The sequence below is a fragment of the Leptonotus elevatus genome, chromosome 8, assembly GCF_054856555.1.
Source record: "Leptonotus elevatus isolate MCC_2025b chromosome 8, RoL_Lele_1.0, whole genome shotgun sequence".
Taxonomy (NCBI): domain Eukaryota; kingdom Metazoa; phylum Chordata; class Actinopteri; order Syngnathiformes; family Syngnathidae; genus Leptonotus; species Leptonotus elevatus.
The window spans coordinates 25,511,647-25,528,886 of NC_141246.1; the positions used below are offsets into that span (position 1 = coordinate 25,511,647).

General features: G+C 39.2%; 1 protein-coding gene across 7 annotated transcripts in view; it reads right to left on the reverse strand.

Annotated features, from left to right (window-relative positions):
* tenm3 (teneurin transmembrane protein 3) overlaps positions 1-17,240 on the reverse strand; it is a 269,085-nt gene that overhangs the window by 66,223 nt on the left and 185,622 nt on the right. For 5 of the 7 annotated variants that reach the window (XM_086083024.1, XM_086083023.1, XM_086083027.1 and 2 more), the window contains 7 exons: positions 15,139-15,165; positions 5,766-5,912; positions 4,703-4,833; positions 4,476-4,564; positions 2,320-2,439; positions 1,094-1,226; positions 390-518 (listed from right to left, as the gene is read on the reverse strand). In XM_086083024.1, the coding sequence (XP_085939150.1) occupies positions 390-518; positions 1,094-1,226; positions 2,320-2,439; positions 4,476-4,564; positions 4,703-4,833; positions 5,766-5,912; positions 15,139-15,165 (776 nt within the window). The remainder of the gene's footprint in view (positions 1-389; positions 519-1,093; positions 1,227-2,319; positions 2,440-4,475; positions 4,565-4,702; positions 4,834-5,765; positions 5,913-15,138; positions 15,166-17,240) is intronic. The other 2 variants (XM_086083026.1, XM_086083025.1) reach the window with 1 other exon arrangement.

Sequence of the window (17,240 nt, forward strand, 5' to 3'; positions counted from 1 at the left end):
TGGAATAGTTTTTGATGAATGCCAGTGAAAACGCTTGTAGAAAACAGTTTAGTCTCAGTAATGCTTACAAAAAAACAACAGAGATGAAAGATGTCTGCAGTGAATTTTCTTCACAAATAAGAACATAACCTTGAGCTGCTCTAAGCCTGTTTTTTTTTGTTTTTTTGTTTTTTTTAATATTCATTGGAAAGTCAGCACCATATGCTGAAAAAACGATAAATGTCATCATGTTTCTGCACTGTTGGGCATGCACGCATGATGGATGAAGCTAATTTGTTGCTTTTCATTAACATTTAAATGTGATCACTTTAAAATGTCAGATTTGTGCACAGCGAGAATCACATCGTTGCCCCATATAACCATCTAGCCTCCTATTTCATATTTCTGACCTGGGTTTCTGGTATGATGGGGCCGTCCCTAGGTGAACTTTTGTAGAACATTGACAGTGGCGGTGCGACAATGACAGGACTGGGTCTGACAAAACCACTCAGGTCACAGCTGGGAATGTCATTCTCCTCCTGAAACAGACGTACTTGTTTGTCAGTCAGTTTTTTGCAACAGCGACACAACAAAAACAACATATATGTATATGAGATATGAGTTGGTGTCAGAATTTCAAATCCAAACTACAAATGTTCCCATTTGAGGTAACTCCCCAAGAGTCTAATGTTCTTTCCCAGCCTTTTCTGTCACACTCTAATACAACACAAATGCTGTCTGATCAGCTTAACAAGAATAATAGCATTTGTCATGGCTTTTGCATGTGTCATTTTGATGGGCAACTCTTTCTATTAGGGATACGCTGTTTTTGTTCATTTTCTTAAATAGTATAATATGTAGTAATAGTATAATATGTAAATCGCAGAGATTTTTTTAAAAACATATTGTTGTCTTAGTTTCAATAACAATCTGGATTTCAATGAACAAACCACTAAAAAGGTTGGTTAACTCTGAAAAGAAAAATCGGTTGTATTTTTTGCAGTACAAAAACAAATTAATAATAAATAAAACGTAAAAAGTAGAGTGTAAAATTAAAGGACTGATGTAAAGCTTCTTTTGTACTGTGCCAGTAATGAACATGGATACAACTCACCTTCTTCATGGCCAGAGTGTCCATCACATAGAATACATTCCAAGGTACCCACACAGTTCGGTACTGGGTCAAGAACGGCGCACGTTCAAAACTTAATGTCAGGGATGCTCCACCATTGGCCAGTAAATCGAACCTGCAGCAAATTGAATATGAATATAATTCAAATGAAAAGCATGTTTTAAATAAACCTCTTTCAGATGAGTTTGAACATATTGACACTTTGAGCTTTCAACTCGGGAAATATTAAGAATCAGATGAGTAATAAGTAAGTAAGTAATAAACCATCAGCTAAAAAAAAGAAAAAAAAAAAATCTAAGGAGGTGTCTGAATTTACATGCATTTCACTCTTATTATACTTTGCATACATTTTATTATAAAAACATATGATTTTGAGAGCATGTTTTTAGGCCTCAATGATTTTGATAAATAATCTAATTATGTGCCGAAACTGCAATTTAATGTGCAATTATTTTTTCAAGGACCTCTTCCGATGTATTGTTTTAACAAACACAAGCAATAAAGACAGCTATTAATCAACTTCAATTACCATTGTTAATTTACTAAACGCTTTGGCTTGCAGTCTTTTAAGCATTCGCTAAAACTTTACAAAATTCTGCCAAACAAGTGTGGCGTAAATATAAGTCAGTACGTCATAAACCAAATTACAAACAATAATGCAAACACATCTGTGCTTTATCAGTAAAACTGTTCATGTTTCATGAAACAATATGTAAAAATGTGGACTGCACTTAAGCAATGAACTTAGACAATATATTAATAAATAACACATACGCACACACACACATACATACACTTCTTCAGTTGATGTTCTTGACAGTAATACAATGCAACATCTTCACAAAGGGTGATAATAAAGCATGGGCAGCGTCACAACTGAAACACGGTGGCTTTGATAGCTACTGTAACACCACTAAGCCTTCTAAGTAGTTTGTGTCTCCATCTTTTTTAAGTGCAATTCATTTTAACCTTCTTTTTCAAATTGGTGGCGGTTTACGCACACATCTCAAGAGAAACCAGCTGATAACTACCTAAAGTGAAATAAATGGCAGGAGTGTGTGAAGACTGAGCTCCACTTAGTGATTGCATTTCTGATTTTGAGGATCAAAGACAGGCTAATTCGTCTCAGAGATTAATGCATAGCTACACATGAAATCCATTACATTAAGGTGAAGATTAGGCAGTATTTGATATGCTTATATACGCACATGCCGTCTTTACGTGTAACAGTGTATCCATGTTCAGGGTAGTGGACAAATGACACATTGACTCCAATCAGCGGTGTTCCATCTGCTGTCAAAACCTGACCCCGGATTATTGACACCAAGCTGAAAAAAGAGATATCAAAAGATTATCATGTGCTGAACCTGAGCTTGGGCTGCATTTTAAAAGGCTGCTTTCTTATTATTCACATTATTTTGAAGGGAAATGCATCGAAACATGTAGATCAAAATATACATTTATCACTTTATATAATCAATGAAAATGACATATTTGCATCTTGCAAAAGTGAAGTTTATCGTTAAAAACAAACAAACACGCCCACTACTTTATGAAAATTACAAATTGCACTGGCAGTTGAGAAGAATTGTTTTTTTTGTTTCTGGGGCCTATTCAGCTGTCCATTTGTTTTACTAATGCTATTTGCTCTTTACAGGAATATGTTAAAGGTGGGGCCTTTAGTTTTATCCGTTTGTGTTTGTAAACAACCAATTCAAAACTGACTCCTCCCATGGCTCAACCCCCACTCTTCTCGTCAACATTGCGCCTGCCTTCAGCGACACTCCCCCCGCTCCGTGATTGGCTGGAGGAGTAAACATAGACTTTGCGCCCACAAACGTACCTCTCATGGCAAAACACAACAAAATGGCAAAATACAGGCTGGGGTGGTGGTGGATGATGACAAAATCACCACCACACATTAACAGAAGCCCAGAGGTGTTAATTGAGAAGTATTACATGTGTATACATCCAGTGTTTAAGAAGTGTTTATTTCTGAGTGAAAACTAAAGACCTCACCTTTAACTAGTCAGAACTGATAAACAAGGTTATTTTAGTTAACGAAAACTAACGAAATAACTAAAACTGCAATTCAAAACACATTTTCGTTAACAAAATAAAATAAAAACAAAAATTATTTTTAAAAAACTTAAACTAACTGATACTACATTTTATATTTACAAAACTAAGTAAAACTAACTATAATTGTAGTGAAAATATCCTTTGTTTTTGTCTTTGGTAATTCATTTAATACATGAGCCTTTGGGGTTGATTTTAAATGTGATTTAAGTATATTTATTTTGATATTAATTGGAATAAGGATGTTTGAAAGTGTGTTGCGCGGACGTCATCTAGCAGCAGCCAATAGAAAAGCACCTTCAGATGACGTCGCTCCTAGCTGACAATTTTGTGTGTTTGACCTTTGGCTCCAATTGTTCACTTCGCCTTTTTCATTTAATTCAGCTGAAACGCAATGCTAGATAAGTAGTGCGTTACTTTTGCCATTTTACTTTGGTATTTATTCAATCTTGCAAACAAGTAATACTCATTTTTTTAAACGAAAACTAATACTAAAACTAACTAAAACTAAGCATTTTTTAAATAACTCAAACTAATAAAAAACAGAGCTGCCCTGAAAACTAATTAAAACTAACTTAACTAAAACTTACTATCATGAAAATTCCAAAACTATAATAACCCTGCTAAGTCAGTGTAATCAGTTGAAACGTCAATAGCACCAGAAGCTGTACTTATTAGTCCTATTCTATTAGAAGGAAATGCAACAAAACATTACTTGAAATGACAATGATTGAGGTAAATGTTGAGTTAACCTTTTTGTGATACTGTTGAACTTTGCTGGGTCATGCACATACACATCTGCATATATTACACCACTGGACTGTGTAATGCCTATAGTTTTTATATTGGACCAATCAGAAAATCATAATTTACTACACACGTTGAAAAACTCAATTAGCACCGGTAAAACTTATAGTTTTCTTTATTAATTTAATAATATAAATATAGTGCATTATATTAATGGTACAATTACTATACTATGGTTCTTCAAATATGGCACACATTCAAGTCTTTTGGAAAAGAATCATCTGAATAGATCTTTCATGGACTACATAAGTGCAGTTTCATTACGACAGTGTAGAGATACAAATAAAGCCAGACAATGCAAAATGTTTTTCGTATTTGCCTAGGTTTTTTTTCCAATAATGCCATATGGTTAATGACATAGAGGTACATTTCTAAAAGAATGGAATTTACTGAGATGATGATGTGCTTACAAGACTCACAGTATACCGTGTATTTTTTTAAAATGTTACTACAACTGCATGAGGAGCCAGGTTCCTACCTTTTATTGAATGGACCGTCACCGGATATGACATGAGTGGACTCAGGACCAAGGAGGAAATAGATGCGTTGGTAGAAAGACCTGGCAGCCTGAAAAAAGTATGAGAATCAATACAATCCATGAACAAAAACAACACATCAAGGAAACATCAATGCTTCTAGTCTTTATTGTGAATTATATGATGTTCAATTCAATTAGTAATAAATGTAATGTTTGGTTGCCCAAACCTGCTGATGAGCCAGTGAAGAGGGGGATTGGTTAAGCACTTCCACTGGGTCAGGTGATCCTTTGCAGTACAAGTGGTTCTGACATGAGGGCTGCAGACAGCAGTCTGGATCCATACAATCAGTCAAGCCATCTGAAACACAACAAAAAGTTGTTATTTTACAAAACCTGACAACAGTTTTGGACTTGGGAATTATTAGGTGAAGTGTAGGGCGATGTTAGACAAAAGTTCAAGTTGGTTGAAGGTTGGGCGGAAGAACGGGACAAGAAGCAATAAGAAGTAATGAGGGATTTGGAATAGTTAACAATCCAGCAAGAACAAAGGAATGGCAATCCGGAATAAGGAGTAGCATGAAGCAGGCGAAGAGTAAATAGATGAATGCACGAATAGAAAGTGTTATGTCAGGTAATTAAATCTGGACTGCTATTTTGTCTCTGTGACTTTATAAAAGCCAAGTGTACGTCTGGTAACTACCATTAATCTTACATACACACACTCACAAAAATACCCAATCTCTCCCAGGCTCATCTATCTTTTCACTCTTTTGTTACCTTCATGTTGTTTCTCCAGGTCCTAAAATATCTGCCACATTCCCATTCAATTTAGTCATGGCTGTTGGCTTTAATGTTGTAGTTTAAAGCTGCAGCTGCTGCTGTTTATTTTCATTTATTTCAGTAGAAATTCCTGTGTAGTCTTTATTTATGACTAAAGACTTTCTTTCAAATAACTTTGCATTTTCACAAGTTCATCTATCTTGCAAGGTTACAACATGCCCAAATCATTACACAGGCTAGTCCCATCCAGAAGAATTGGTCCTTCTAACATGAAGTGTTTCAGTACCTTAGGGTTATTATTTTTTTTAGTGCAATATGTTGTATTCATATGATATGTTACAATATGTCTAGTTCAAATTCCTATTTCCGAGCGCAACAATTTATCGCTGTACCATTGGGAGCAAATAACTAGGACATAAATCTGTGTTTGGCCTTCCGCAACATGCCTCCAATTCCAATTGTTCAGTAGACAAATATCTCTCATTCATTTAACTCAGTATGTGAACATACCTCCTTCGTTGTCCTTGCCATCAGTACAAAGGGTTTCCATGGCTACATGACATCCTGCTCCTCTCCATCCTGACTGACAGATGCAGTGCCAGCCACTAGCCTCGAGGGTGCATCTCCCATTGTTGTTGCAGAGACCTGGACAACCCTCTGGGCAGGGCAAAAAACACATTTCCAGAGTTAGAGCAGCATGAGTGGGATGGGATCACGGATGGCCAGTAGGGTGTGAAATAGGCTTCAACCAATATACATTTTGGAAAGTTGATGGAAATGGTAAATCACTATGTGAAAGATGAGAATGTTGCCCTCACCCCAGTAAAGGTCATAATAGGAAAATGAAATCAATTGAAAGAAAGAGCCCAAGGTGAATTGGCAGCTCCTTAAAGTAAGATATGGGCACACTGAAGATTTGACACATTCTGTTGCGTCAAATCCTCCTACAACACACCAAAGATGTGCCGTGATCCTTAAAAATACACGATGAGGTTATCCATACTTGCCAGAGAAATTGTTTGTAAAAAAAATAATATATACAATAAATCAAAACATTTTTTAAATGGCATGGGCTTACAAATAAATAAATAAAAATATATATACTGTATATTCATCAATGAGTAGAATATGACATGTTTAAGTTTATTAGATACTTAAAAAAAAGTATAATTAGGTAATAATTAGCAGATGCAGAAATGAGCAATTGTTTGTGTAAATAGATTTGTCGAATGAGCATGTTATAGGAAAGTACTGTATACATACTGACAATGTTACTAGTTTTCTCTTGCCCAGACATGGGTCACCATGGCCCCCCTCAGTTTCCAAGCCTTGAGGTTGGTAAGTACCTGGCTTGCACATATGGAGACCGGCCAGACACAGCCCAAAGAGGCAATGTGGATCCCCCTTCTCACCACCTTTGGGAGTGGCCAAAGGGGCCCCTGCTGGCTAAAGGGATGTAGAAATGTCTCGTCTCTGACAGGGATGGAGCCCGAGCTGGTGTGCAAGATTGAGAAGTTTTGACTAGATATTGTCGGACTCGCCTCCAGACACAGCTTGGGCTCTGGTATCAGTCTTCTTGAGAGGGGCTGGACTTTTTCCATTCTGGAGTTGCAGGGGTGGGCATACTTATTTTTGTTCCACCCCCCTTTTGCTTGTACATTGGGGTTCAACACAATGGACAAGAGAGTAGCATCCCTTTGTCTTTGCGTGGGGGGACAAGTCTGGAGTGTTGACTGTTTGTGCCTGTGCACTAAACAGCAGCTCAGTACCCAATCTCTTTGGCGTCCTTGGAAGGGGAGTACGGGAGAGCGCCCCCTCTGGGGACTCCATCGTTCTGTTAGGGGACTTCGCCCACGTCTGTCAACCCACCCACGCCCCTCGTGTTGTTATTGAACTTTTGTGCTCGATATGGATAGATAGATGGAAGGATAACATATAAACAGTATTTAGGGTGACATGAATGAATGTATTCTCGGCACACACTCACATCACCCTAAACCTTTATATTTTCACGTCATATAATTCTACAGACATCTATCCATCGATAATATACTGCCAATCTGAGGTCGAGTCGCGGGGGCAGCAGCTTTAGCAGGGAAGCCCAGACTTCCCTCTCCCCAGCCACTTCATCCAGCTTCTCCGGCAGGTTCCCAAGGAGTACCCAAGTCAGCCGAGAGACATAGTCTTTCCAGCGTGTCCTGGGTGATCGCCGGGGCCTTCCGCCGGTGGGACATGAACAGAATAAATCTCCAGGAAGGCGTCCAGGAGGCATCCAAACCAGATGCCCGAACCACCTCAATTGGTTCCTCTCAATGTGGAGGTCCATTGGCTCTGAATCCCTCCCGGATGGCCGAGCTTCTCACCCTATCTCTATCTCTCACCCTATTTTGGCCGCTTGTATTCGATATCTTGTTCTTGACTCACATCTCGTGACCATAGGTGAGGGTAGGATTGTAGATCGACCGGTAAATCGAGAGCTTCGCCTTTTGGCTCAGCTCCTTCTTCACCACAACGGACCGATACAGAGTCTGCCTCATTGCAGACCCTGCACGATCCGCCTGTCAATCTCCCGCTCCAACGTACCGTCACTCGTGAACACGACCCCAAGATACTTGAACTCCTCCACTTGGGGCAGGATCTCATCTCTGACCCTGAGAGGGCACTCCACCCTTTTCCGACTGAGGACCATGATCTCGGATTTGGAGGTGCTGATTTTTATTCCAACCGCTTGGCTGTGAATCGCTCCAACGAGAGTTGGAGATCACGGCTTAAAGAACCCAACAGCACCACATCATCCGCAAAAAGCAGAGATGCAATGTTGACGCCACCAAACCAAACCCCCTTAACGCATAAAAGTTATGAACAGTATCGGTAACCTTGGCGGAGTCCAACCCTCACTGGAAACAAATTCGACTTACTGCCTGCAATGCGGACCAAACTCTGACACTGGTCGTACAGGGACCGAACAGCCCCATATCAGGGCGCACGGTACCCCGTACTCCCAAAGCACCCCCCGCAGGATCCTCCGGGGGATCGAGTCGAACGCCGTGTCCAAGTCCAGAAAGCACACGTGGACTGGTTGGGCGAACTCCCATGCAGGCTCCTGCAGAGGGTGTAGAGCTGGTCCACTCTTCCACGGCCGGGATGAAAAGCACACTGCTCCTCCTGAATCCGAGATTCGACTTCCCGACAGATTTTACAGACAATTTAAATATGTAAAAATTATTAATATCTAATAAATATCAATATTTAGTTATGAAAAAAACACAATGCAAGTTTTAAGTCAAGAAAAAATACATATTTTTCATTATCAGTCTTGTGTGACGTTGCACAAAGTGAAGTTTCAAACTCCAAGCTATCAATTCACACTTGGAGCATATTTATACAGAAAATGTTGGTTTTACGGCAAATTGTGCTACTATTGGTTGTTCAACTTGACTTGCTGGACCGGAGGTTTAATTGTAATTATTTGTAAAAGCTTAACTAAAAACTGATTAGTAATGTTAAAAAAAAACACATGCATTTTGTATTTTTATTAAAATTCATCTGGGAAACTGCAGTAAAACATTGGACATCTTGGTATTAAGGCCCATATACTGTGATGTGACATTTATTTTATTTTTAAAAACCCATTTGTCTTCAAAAACCCATATTGGTTCAAGCCCAATGTGTGAAAAAATATGTTCCTATGTAAACCAACAAATGAGCTTTAAGCCTGATAGGCTTAATTTAATGACAAAGAAGACAAATCGATTAAACCACATGAGAGACAAAGACTAAAATGTTGTAGTTTCACATGAACCACATGGATAGCCTGTAATTCAAACATTACATGCACAGTATAGCTTTCAAATCAAAATATTTGTCAAATCATGATCAAATAATGTTAGATTATATGGCTATATGATACAACATGGCAATAGGGCACTGAACAACAGAAAAAAAATGTTTTAGGGATGTTAGAGTAAAACAGATTACCTGAATTCAAGTGAAATTCAATACCTAAAAGCGAGATCAGCAATTTACCTTTCTTTTAGATAAAGCTCATTTGCTTCATCAATAATGTTTCCTTTAGAATTAGATACATTTATGACAGTGGGTTGGGTGGACAAATCAGTTTCGAATCCATGTGAAAACACAACTGGCAAAGACAGCCACATACAATCTAAAGATGGCAATATGGTTGGGAATGCATGCCTACAAGTATAAAGACTCTACTTGATGCCTCTATGAAGCATTCCATTACTACAGACTACACAGATAGGCCAATTTTCAAAATAAGAACTTAAAAAACAAACAAGCAAAGCCTTGCTAAACAAACAGAAATGAAAAATTGAGCTTTGGGTGAAGAATGTTGGAGGCACAGGACAGAGCAGCATGAAGAAAATCAGAGGACGGAGGGACAGCAAGTGGCTAAATCAACACAAACATATACATCAGTTTCCCGAGTGCAAGACAACAACATCGGCACATTTTAGATTGTGATGTCTGTGTTGCGTGTTTGAGTATTATCATTAGAAAGCCCCATTCCTAACCAGGACAAAAAAAGGCTGATTAAAAGACAATCACACAAATAAATGCCTACATATAAGGAACATCAAAATGGTGAAACAAAAATAAATAAATAAACAAATACAATTACATGGAAGAGAAAAACTAAACAAACAAACAATCCAACGTAGCGTTTAAAGCGTTTGTACTTTGGGACATTCAAGCCTGTAAATAAGCTTTTGACATTAATAGATTACCTTTATATCCTGAGAAAAGGAGAGGGCACGAGGAAGAGAGGGAGGAAAATTAGGGAAAACGTAAATTTAACAAAAACAGCTAAATACACTTGGCAATGAACAAATAGATGGAAGCTACAGGCAAAAGAAGAAGACAGCAGAAAGAGCTGGGATCATGGGAGTGCAGTGGAAGAAAGACTAACAGAGAAAGACGGACAGTCACTATATCAGATATAGACATTCTTACACAAAGAAATATACAGTATATACCCTCAACACTTTTGCTTTTGTTCCCATTTTTCATGCACTCAGTTAAAACATATAACACTCTTTTATATGTACACAAAAGGCCTATTTCTTATAAATGGTGTTTGCAAATCTGTCAAAGTTGTGTTAGTGAGCATTGTTGCTCCATCCCACAATAAATGGGTGCTCTAAAATGAGCAGTTTTACTATATTGGGGCTGCAGAGGTGGGGGCAGGGGCAGAAAACCACCTGTATGTAACTTGTGACTACCATTTGCCATGTGCTTGTTGATTGTGCTCTGTAGAATGGCTTCAATAGCTGCACCAAATTGTTGGACACTGGCAGTGTATAATCATGCTGTATAAAGTGATGGTGGCGGATGAATAGCACAACAATGGGCCTCAGGATTTCGTCACAGTATATCTGTGCATTCAAAATGCCATCAATAAAATGTATCTGTGTTCATTGTCCACAACACCCACCTGCTCATAGCATAATCTCACTGCCATGATAAGCCACTCGATTCAGAGTGGAATCCCTCGCCCACCCAACGCATACACGCATGTAGAGAAAAGGATATTCAATTCATCGGTAAAGGTTCTGGTGGATATTTCTGCAGTCAGCATGTCAATTCTATGCTCAAAACTTGCGACATTTGTGGCCTTGTGTGATATAAATGGGCATGTTAGGCCCACCGCACAATGCGGCCAAACCCGACTGAAATGGAAAAGAAAAATAAGACAGTTGCTGAGTCCCACTTCCACATTGAGTGATTTCAGCTACTGACTCGATGTGACAGAAATCTGCGATCCTCTTGAGGGTGTTGCAGCTTCACATACAATATATTGTACTGTATCATGTTTATTAAACCATAAAACCAGGGTGGGTGTTGGTTAAGAAAGAGTTGGTTACTACAAAGAGAAGAAGTGAATGACAATATACCAAAGAGTGTGAATATTTTGAGAGGCTGCCTCACCACCATTCACAGATCCTTAACCAGCGCGCTACATACATGGTTCACATGCATTTTGTTGACGGACTGTAAAAGCTTGGCTATTTCATCCACCATTAATGATTCAATTATATGCAGTATTTGTATGGCTTGGCGGCGGCAAGGCAGAGATGTATTTTGTGCAAAACTTATGTATGCATTTTGACTTTCTGTTACATCTGTGACGTTGCAACACAATGGCTTTCAATTGCCACAAGACCAGTGTCCGACCACAAAATTTACTCATCCAGTGAGGGAAATTAGATTGACAAATTTGTGAACAATACTTAAGTAAAATAGGCCTTTTGTGTACAAGGAAAAAGTGCCAGATCTTCGAGTTCAGCTCATGAAAAACCAGAGCAAAGTTAACCAGGCTAGTGTAAATTAATATTACATTGCCCAACAAAATACAGTACATCAAGATAGTCCTCATCTAGTCTATTCTAAACTAGATAGTCCTTTTCAATAAAGGCAGAATGAAAACACAGAGGGTCAAATCCACTAATATATAGATAGCACCATAAATTGCTCCTTATTTGCACCCACAATTTACTCCCTTTTAACGTCCTATTCACATAGCATATTGCTGTAATTACTCCATATTATCAGTGCAAACACGGCCACAAAGACAAATTGACCGCTGAGTGCAGTTTGCGCCTGATTTTCCACACATGGTAATGCTGGATTTGCGCCCCAAGAATACCATGGCAGAATAATAGCGGTTGAGAGAAAAATGAAATTAACAGAACGTGAGCTTGGAACGGGGGGGTTGACTTGTTAGAAAACTGTTTATGAACAAAAGTGTTTTCCTCATTAAGCGATATGGTGAGTGTGGAGGAATACAACATCATTCATTCATTAAATGTAAAATATAAAATATTGGTGCAATCATTTTTATGATGCCTGGTGCTGATCGGCGAACGTGAGAGTGTGGGGAGAAAAGTCATGCCTTTACTTGGCATAAATAGCACCCTCACCCTCTGCCTGGCATGATGATGTCTTCTCTGTGCGTATGACAACCGCTGCTGCCATGGACAGGCTTCCACTTATAGTGCCAAGTTTACACCAGCCTTCAATAAGACGTTATTTGCGTCACTTAAATAGTATGAGGCAATTAGTGCCGGTGATAGTGATTTTGACGCTGTTAACTCTTTGACTGCCATAAACGTTATAAAACGTTTAGCATAAACCTAGGGAAGGGCGCCGAGGACGTTAAAAGACGTCCCCTATGTTTTTTTTTTTTTTTTTCAAAAACGGGTGCAGGAAAGCCTTGGGCAGCTGTGCTGAAAGTATCAGGCAGATCTGATTAGTCAAAGACTCGTTTTGGCCCCTAGAGGGCAGCGATGACTCTCTTTGCACAAGGTTGGATGGGCCGCCCACCGTGGGCGTCAGTAGAAGACGTGAGGCGGAGCTAGAGTGTTGAGGAGACAATGGCTGATGAAGCCACAATGGCTGACCAAGCAACCGGTTGCAAGCAGCTCACGCTTGAGCATTTTTTTCAAAGACGGAAAGCATCAATCAATACTAAAAAGCGCATTGATGTCAACGATGATGATGACAACGAGCTCTACGCCAAAGTTGGAAGCTTTGGCGTGACTGTTATGAACACGTAGTAAGCCTCACCGGTAAGCGCGGCTAGCGCGGCTAGCGCTGCTAAGGCCGGAAAACGCGCACAATAGCCGGCCGGGTACTTCTACACAATCGGACATTCGATCGGGCGATGGAGAGTTGGCATCGACCAATGCAGATTGATGATGATGATGAGGAGGACTCCGAGCTCTACGCCAAAGTTGGAAGCTTTGGCGTGACTGTTATGAACACGTAGTAAGCCTCACCGGCTTAGCGCGGCTAGCGCTGCTAAGGCCGGAAAACGCGGAGCTGCACAAGCGGACATTCGATCGGACAATGAAGAGTACCCCGAGTCCAATGCATATTCATCGGAGGAGCGGGTACAGTCTGATCACGGAGAAGACACTGTTTCTGGACTACGATGCCACCATGAATGGAGTGGATAAAATGGATCAGAACATCTCCTACCACCCGGTATAGCAACTGAAGGACACGGGGAAGCGAGACGTAACGAAACCGTAACGTAACCGTAGCATGATCCTGATATTAGACTTGATGACACACTGCAGTATATACTTGCTATTCCCCGGAAAAAAACGGCCGGCAAGAAAGTGGCGCACGCGAAGAGGCAATCTGTTGTGCAAATGCTGTTGCGTCTCTTTGCACGCAGGAGAGTGTTACAAAAAGAAAAACTGTCGTTGAAACATCCACATATTTGTAAATAGCACCACAGTTGCACACATTTGTAAATAGTTTGCCAAATTGTTGTCAAATTGTTACACTGTTGAATGTAAATAAACGTATTTTGCTATCAAAAAACACTTTTTCATTCTTGGTGGTAGTGTTTTATAGAAGTAAAGCACTATTTAGGTGTTTGTGGCATCATTCATGGACAAAAAGAAGTGTCAAATTCACTAGAATGCATGAAATAATATCGTTTCACTAAAAGCTTGATTTCTCCGTATTTTGGTCCAACACAGGCGAAATTGGGTCAAACTAACCATTTTCTATTGTTGATTACTAAAGAACGGAATAAGGTAGAAACAAACTCTTTTTTTCTGATGAAAGATGAAAGTCCAATCTTTCATTTGGTAGTACGTGTGTTTCCATAGTCCAAACAGAACATTTTCTGTGGACCTTGAAAATCAGTCAAAATGCTTAAATCGGCTGGCACTGGCGGCATCCCTTTTCTGAAAACGTCTGGCAGTCAAAGAGTTAATCAATGACGATCATTTGAATAGAGGTGCGCAATTTCTGTGCTAAATATATGGATATTGCCTCATTTAAATATGCGCAAATACCACCGCCGCAAAGAGACACATTCAGCTTGGGAACACAGTTAGTAAGGAATTTCACAAACTGTGCATGCTTTGTGAATGAAACTCTGTTTTTACTAAATTTTTAAAGGTTAGCGTCGCGCAAAAGCCACACAAACCTTTAGTTGATTTGGCCCAGAGTGTTTAAATCTTACACAACCCTTTAAAAAAAAAATCATAACTTGATGTACAAATACTAAAAAAGTAAAGGTAATTAATTTTCTCATTTTAGAACCACTGATTGGGTGGGTTTTTAGTTTCCAGAAAAATTCCTCGCAACCAAGGAGCTCTGGTTTGGACAGACAACTACATTAATGGATTTTATTGAATTTGTAAAAACTGTGGAACAGGAAATTAAATGCATTATACATATTGTCTCCAAACCATATTAAAATGTTGTAATGCTGTGAGTTACACATTTAATTTCTGTGGTCGTGGGAATGGAATTCCGTACCCCCTGAACTGCAAAGCACAGCGTTTACAGCTCTTCAGAAGAAACAATTACATAATGTGTGGCCGCATGTGCTCAGCCCCGCTAGCCAGAAATCACCAGACACCGCCAGGACCACCACACTTTCCAAGGCTTCCTAACAGCACAATAACTTGCTTTATTCCTTTCTTGGAAGATATAGTGATGGCTATCTAAGAGCCAAAAAAACAAAAATATGCATCTGTATGTATAGAATAATGTAATAATACAGGAGGGAAGGAGCAAATGGCGCTGTGTAAGGAAAAACACAAGTGAGTTTGTGAACTGAAGCAATATGTGTCTATAATACCAAAAATACCGAAGTTATTGCCCCTCTTCATAAACTCCAGTCCAACAATTTATTTGAAAAAAAAAATGGCATTGCAATGTTCATGGGTTGGATTTGGTGATGCTTTCATTATACCATACTGTATTCCTTTAGCAATCAAGTAATTGGTAAATTAACATATAAATGTTGAGAAAAAGAAGAGTCACAGTAGTATAAAGGGAAAAGCAAAGAATGAGGGAGGAATGACTGGTGGGAGAAGGAAAAAGAGCACAGTACCTTTTACTCTAATATCCGGATTGTGGGCTTTTAAAAGGGAAAGAAAGAAAGAAAGAAAGAAAGAAAGAAAGAAAGAAAGAAAGAAAGAAAGAAAGAAAGAAAGAAAGAAAGAAAGAAAGAAAGAAAGAAATAGGATATTAATTCAGTTATTCAGCATGTGATGTAAGCATAACATAACAAATTTGACACAAAGAAGTTTGAGAAAACAAATAAAGGTATGGTCATTAGAGAGCATTTGTACTATCAAACAGCATTCCCCCCAGAAAAAACATTCTAACCAAGCTATCAAGTTAATTCTGGTCAGGAATAGAATACAATACATATGTGCACGTGTTACTGTAATTGTTAACAGACAAAGTGGCTATAACAGATTAGCCATGATACTGGCAGTGTGGGAAAATAAAAAGGACAGCAAGTGAATGGGGAAACATTTTAGCAGTGAGGTCACAATTTCCCAAAGTCTCTGTGATGTATTTGAGATGCTGAGAGATGGAAGAACAGAAGTCTTGTCAGTTTTACGTGAAGCTGCTTGTCAGCTTCAGTGTACTCTAAACAAACAGGGGGCTTGTTGGCTAAGCACTAAATGGATTTCTCCTCATCTCATTGTTGCTCTCTCTCAGCATTCTGCACCCTGTGACTCAGTTTGAATGTGTGTGTGTACGATGTGATAATAACTGAAGCCAATTTGCAACTATGAGACCGTCAAACTGTTGCTGTCACTCTGTTTGACAACAAATAGCACTTTAAGTGATGGGTCAGTGATGCAGTCCCAGTGTTTAAGCTTCTTAACTGGTGTTTTTGTCCAGCTATAAGCCCCCTTTTTTTTTTATTACTGCATGTATTTCTTTTTGCATTTGCACTGTCAGAAGAGTTAGGCGTAACGTGTCACTTTTTAGAATCCTTCTGCTGCACTAACAACCACGGGGTTAAAAGTGCACTGTGGTCTGTTGTATGGTTGAGAGAAATGGGAAGAACAGCCAACGTGCTTTTACTCAAACACTGCAAAAACTGAAATCTTAAATAAGATATAATTTCTTATATTTAACCTAAATTTGCTTATTTTGCTTTGACAAGTTATTTTAAGAAACGTATTACTAAATGTTCTGAGAGACTGGGTTCCCGTTGCGATCCTCTTTTATACATGAGGATCAGGTCAGCCGGAACCCTGGAAATGTCCTTTTATGAATTATTTCTTGAGTGGCGGTCGCTCGGGACTCATAGAACCGTAGTTACATACGTAACTGTCGTTTTAAGTACTGTGAGGCTTAACACAAGCATTTTCCACATTTTAAGATGACAACTAACCAACATCAAAGGCCCTGAACTGGGGTTTCATTATTCTTATTTTTAAGATTTTGCATAATCTAGTAATTGACATGTTTGGGTTCTGTTTTTCCTTGTGTGTCTCCCTTGGTTAAGTGTAATCCTGCCATTCCTCGTGTCAACCAATCAGTGCCCTCAGCCACTTGTGTCGTGCCCCAGGTGTGTTTTGTTGTGTCATTAGTGTGTGCGTGTGTATTTAGTCTCCTGTCTCTGTCTGCGTGGGTTCATTGTCATTTTCCTCCCGTCATGTTGCCAGTTTTTTGCCTTGTTGTCCTCCCCACGTTTTGTTTTACTGCCATTTGGAGTTCGCTTTTGTTTTGAATAATTAAATTCCTTTTTTTGTCCATCACCTCTGCCTCCTTGCCCTGCTTCCCTGCATTTGGGTCCTCCACCAAATTTTACCCTCGTGACAGTAATAAGATAAATGGGAAAAATACAAGTATGAAAACAATGGTTCGTTTTGTTATATTTACCAACTATTTAACCACTACCAGCTCTGTGGTCTAGTGGTAGAGTGCCTGCCCTCAGACTTGGAGGTTATGGCTTTCATCCCTGGATGGGTCATACCAAAGACAATAAAAATGGGACCTGTCCTCCCTGCTTGACACTCAGGCAAAGTTATCCAAGCGTAATAAAATGCTTATGTGTTTTGAGAAAAATAGTTATATTTATTACAGCTTGAAAAAAGGTCAACAGTCTAAAAATATTATTTTCAAGACCAATGTGGTTGATATGGGCCTAATATTATTTTCTTATTTTTCAAAATCTTACAGGCAAAT